We start from the raw sequence: 2501 nt of genomic DNA, 5'->3' as shown, positions 1-2501 counted from the left end.
TTCCGCTCTTTCTGGAGGTGCAGAGTAGGAGAATGCAGTTTTTCCCAACTCAGTTGAAGCTCGGGGTACATTAAAAAGTAACCACTGAAAGGAGCGCAACTGATAACTACCAGAACTCACAGAGAGGAGGTTACAGAGGTACAGTGGGAGTTTACCAAGTATTGCTTTATAGATAAAGATATACCAGTGCTGTTTTCTACGAATTGTTAGTGATGTCCAACCAACTAGATCATAAAGAATGCAGTGATGAGTAAGGGACTTAGAATTTGTAATGAATCGTAATGATGCGTGGTACACTGAGTCAATATGATGCAAGATGGAGGATGCAGCATGCATGTACAATATTATTTATTATTAGCTTTTAACAAACGAAAAAATGTAGGGGAAGAAGTTAGGCTTACTTTTTCTCAAGAGCATCCATGTACTCCTTCTTCTTCCTGCGACTCTCCTGAGCTGAAATCTAAACAAATTTAAAGCAATATGCAATTTTAATTTACTATTAAATGTTTCTATATCTTACTTGAGGATCTCTGTCCCTGTCTCCTACCTTGTTCTTGATCTTTCTGCGGATCTTCTTAAGTGCCTTTTCTTCAGCTTTAGTGAGCGGCAGTTTGGTAGGAACGGGATAACCTTCGGCCACCAGAGTTCGACGCTCCTCCTCCGTCAGGATTAGCGGCCCAGACCCCTGTAGCTTCTACAGGGAGAAGAAGGGGAATTAAACTGTTGTTGCAGCAAGATGAGGATGACTTTTAAAGCCTCTTTGGCTTTTATAAAACCAGGGAACCTTCTTCTAAAACAGGTTGGAACATAAAGAGGAAGGGATGTCTGTTGGTCTTTATCTGAAAGCTGATATTACAATTTTCTATCAATTTCTGTGTGGATTCTGAAACATAAACCTGCTGAAATACCCATTTAAATATATTCATCTTTCTGGATTTTTATTCTAAGGTGCTATAAACATCTCTATGTGTCTGGATTGATAAGTTTGGAGGGTGCTGTAACTCATACATCTAGAATAAAATGAGGTAAAAATGAGAGAAAACAGACACCAGGATCCTTACATGAGGAGCGGTGAGCAGAGGGGAGTTGGACAAGGAGGAAGCGGCGCGGGGAGACACCTTGACGCTGGGCTGAGATGGAGAGGGGCTGCTGGGGGAGGTGGGGCAGGACAGACTGGGCGGGGCATGAACGGGGCTCTGGCTGCCCTCTGAATCACTGCCGTGGGAGCTGGGAGGAGTGGGGGGCATCTGTGGGGACTCCAGGCCTAAAAAACAATAAACAGCAGAAAATAATTAATTTAAAACTTACATTTTTTTTTAAAGATATAAGAAACACATCAAGAGTTTCTTTAGGATTTTTTATGGAATATAATTATGTAGTTAAGGTTTTCTAGAGGGAAAGGTTTAGTTCATTTTTATCTCAAATGTTTTCTGTTATTTTAAAAATTGCCAGTAGGGGGCGTTGGAGCACCAGATAGCAACATTTAGAGGATAAACACTGGATTCTGACCTTTGGGTGAAAAATTGAGGAACTGATCCACTTCATGTGGCTCCAGCTTGATCTCAGGGATGATTTTCTCCTCCTTAATCTGAAAATAAACAGACAGCGTCAAAAACTGAACAAACTACGACTCCGATTCAAAAATGCACCTTTACTCTCCCACCTTAATGGCTTTGCCTTGGTTGGCTATGTTGGCGACTGCTGCTTGGGAGACGGGGGCCAAAGCGGGACCCTCGGGCCCACGAGGCTCCTCACCGGAGGCCAGAGAGAGCGGAAGAGTAGGGAGCAGAGAAGGAGTCTCACAAAGGAGGCCCTCAATGGCCTCATGCTGCTCCATGGCCCACTCAGAAGAGTCTCCATCTGACTCTGTGGTGGAAAAGCGTCACACAGATCTTATTAATGTAGCGGGTGTGAAAATTGTATTTATACACCAGGTTTTGTCATCCTATAAATATAAACTTGACTGTATTTTAAAGCAAATTAATATAAAAACACAAATAAGCTCATATTTTCTTTTATTTAAGTGATTAATTATAATTTTAGAAATGTTTTACTTTGAATTTGGAAGAGTGGAAAGCTTTTAAAGGCTCTCAGATTTGATCTAATTAGTAAATAGAGTCAACTCTCTGCAAATGTAGGTTTAATTATGTCTAAAGAACGAAGCAGAGAGATCACGACACATTTGAGAAGTTTAAATTAGGACTTAAATCGAAACATTTTCAAATGGAAGGATAGCTTTTATTAGAACTGCAGCCAAGAGGCCTGTTGTAACTTTGGAGGAGCTGCAGAGATGCACAGCTCAGCAGGATGATGACTAGTCATAGAAGACTACCGAGAAATGAGACGAAGAAGGAAAGAAAAAAGTCTGCAAATGTGGGAAAGATGGCACTACATGAAAATCAGCATCAATAGGGAAATATTACCGGGTTTATACATGAATGAGTGACTCTTATTTCATGCTTTTTAATGCTCTTTTAATGCACTTAGAAATAATCTTAATG

At 40.7% G+C, this 2501-nt stretch overlaps 1 protein-coding gene across 1 annotated transcript; it reads right to left on the bottom strand.

The window, feature by feature from the left end:
- Window positions 1-121: 121 nt before the first annotated feature.
- Window positions 122-1888, bottom strand: LOC107085941 (cyclic AMP-responsive element-binding protein 3-like protein 2). Its single transcript, XM_015376639.1, has 5 exons — window positions 1664-1888; window positions 1510-1588; window positions 1062-1264; window positions 548-694; window positions 122-460 (listed from the first exon to the last, which is right to left on the bottom strand). Exons 1-5 carry the CDS (start codon window positions 1835-1837, stop codon window positions 398-400), a joined length of 666 nt encoding a protein of 221 aa, XP_015232125.1. The 5' UTR covers window positions 1838-1888; the 3' UTR covers window positions 122-397.
- Between the last annotated feature and the right edge of the window lie 613 nt (window positions 1889-2501).

The sequence above is a fragment of the Cyprinodon variegatus genome, unplaced genomic scaffold (genome assembly GCF_000732505.1).
Source record: "Cyprinodon variegatus isolate N-32 unplaced genomic scaffold, C_variegatus-1.0 Scaffold7, whole genome shotgun sequence".
NCBI lineage: Eukaryota > Metazoa > Chordata > Actinopteri > Cyprinodontiformes > Cyprinodontidae > Cyprinodon > Cyprinodon variegatus.
This window is presented reverse-complemented; position numbering and strand designations above follow the sequence as displayed.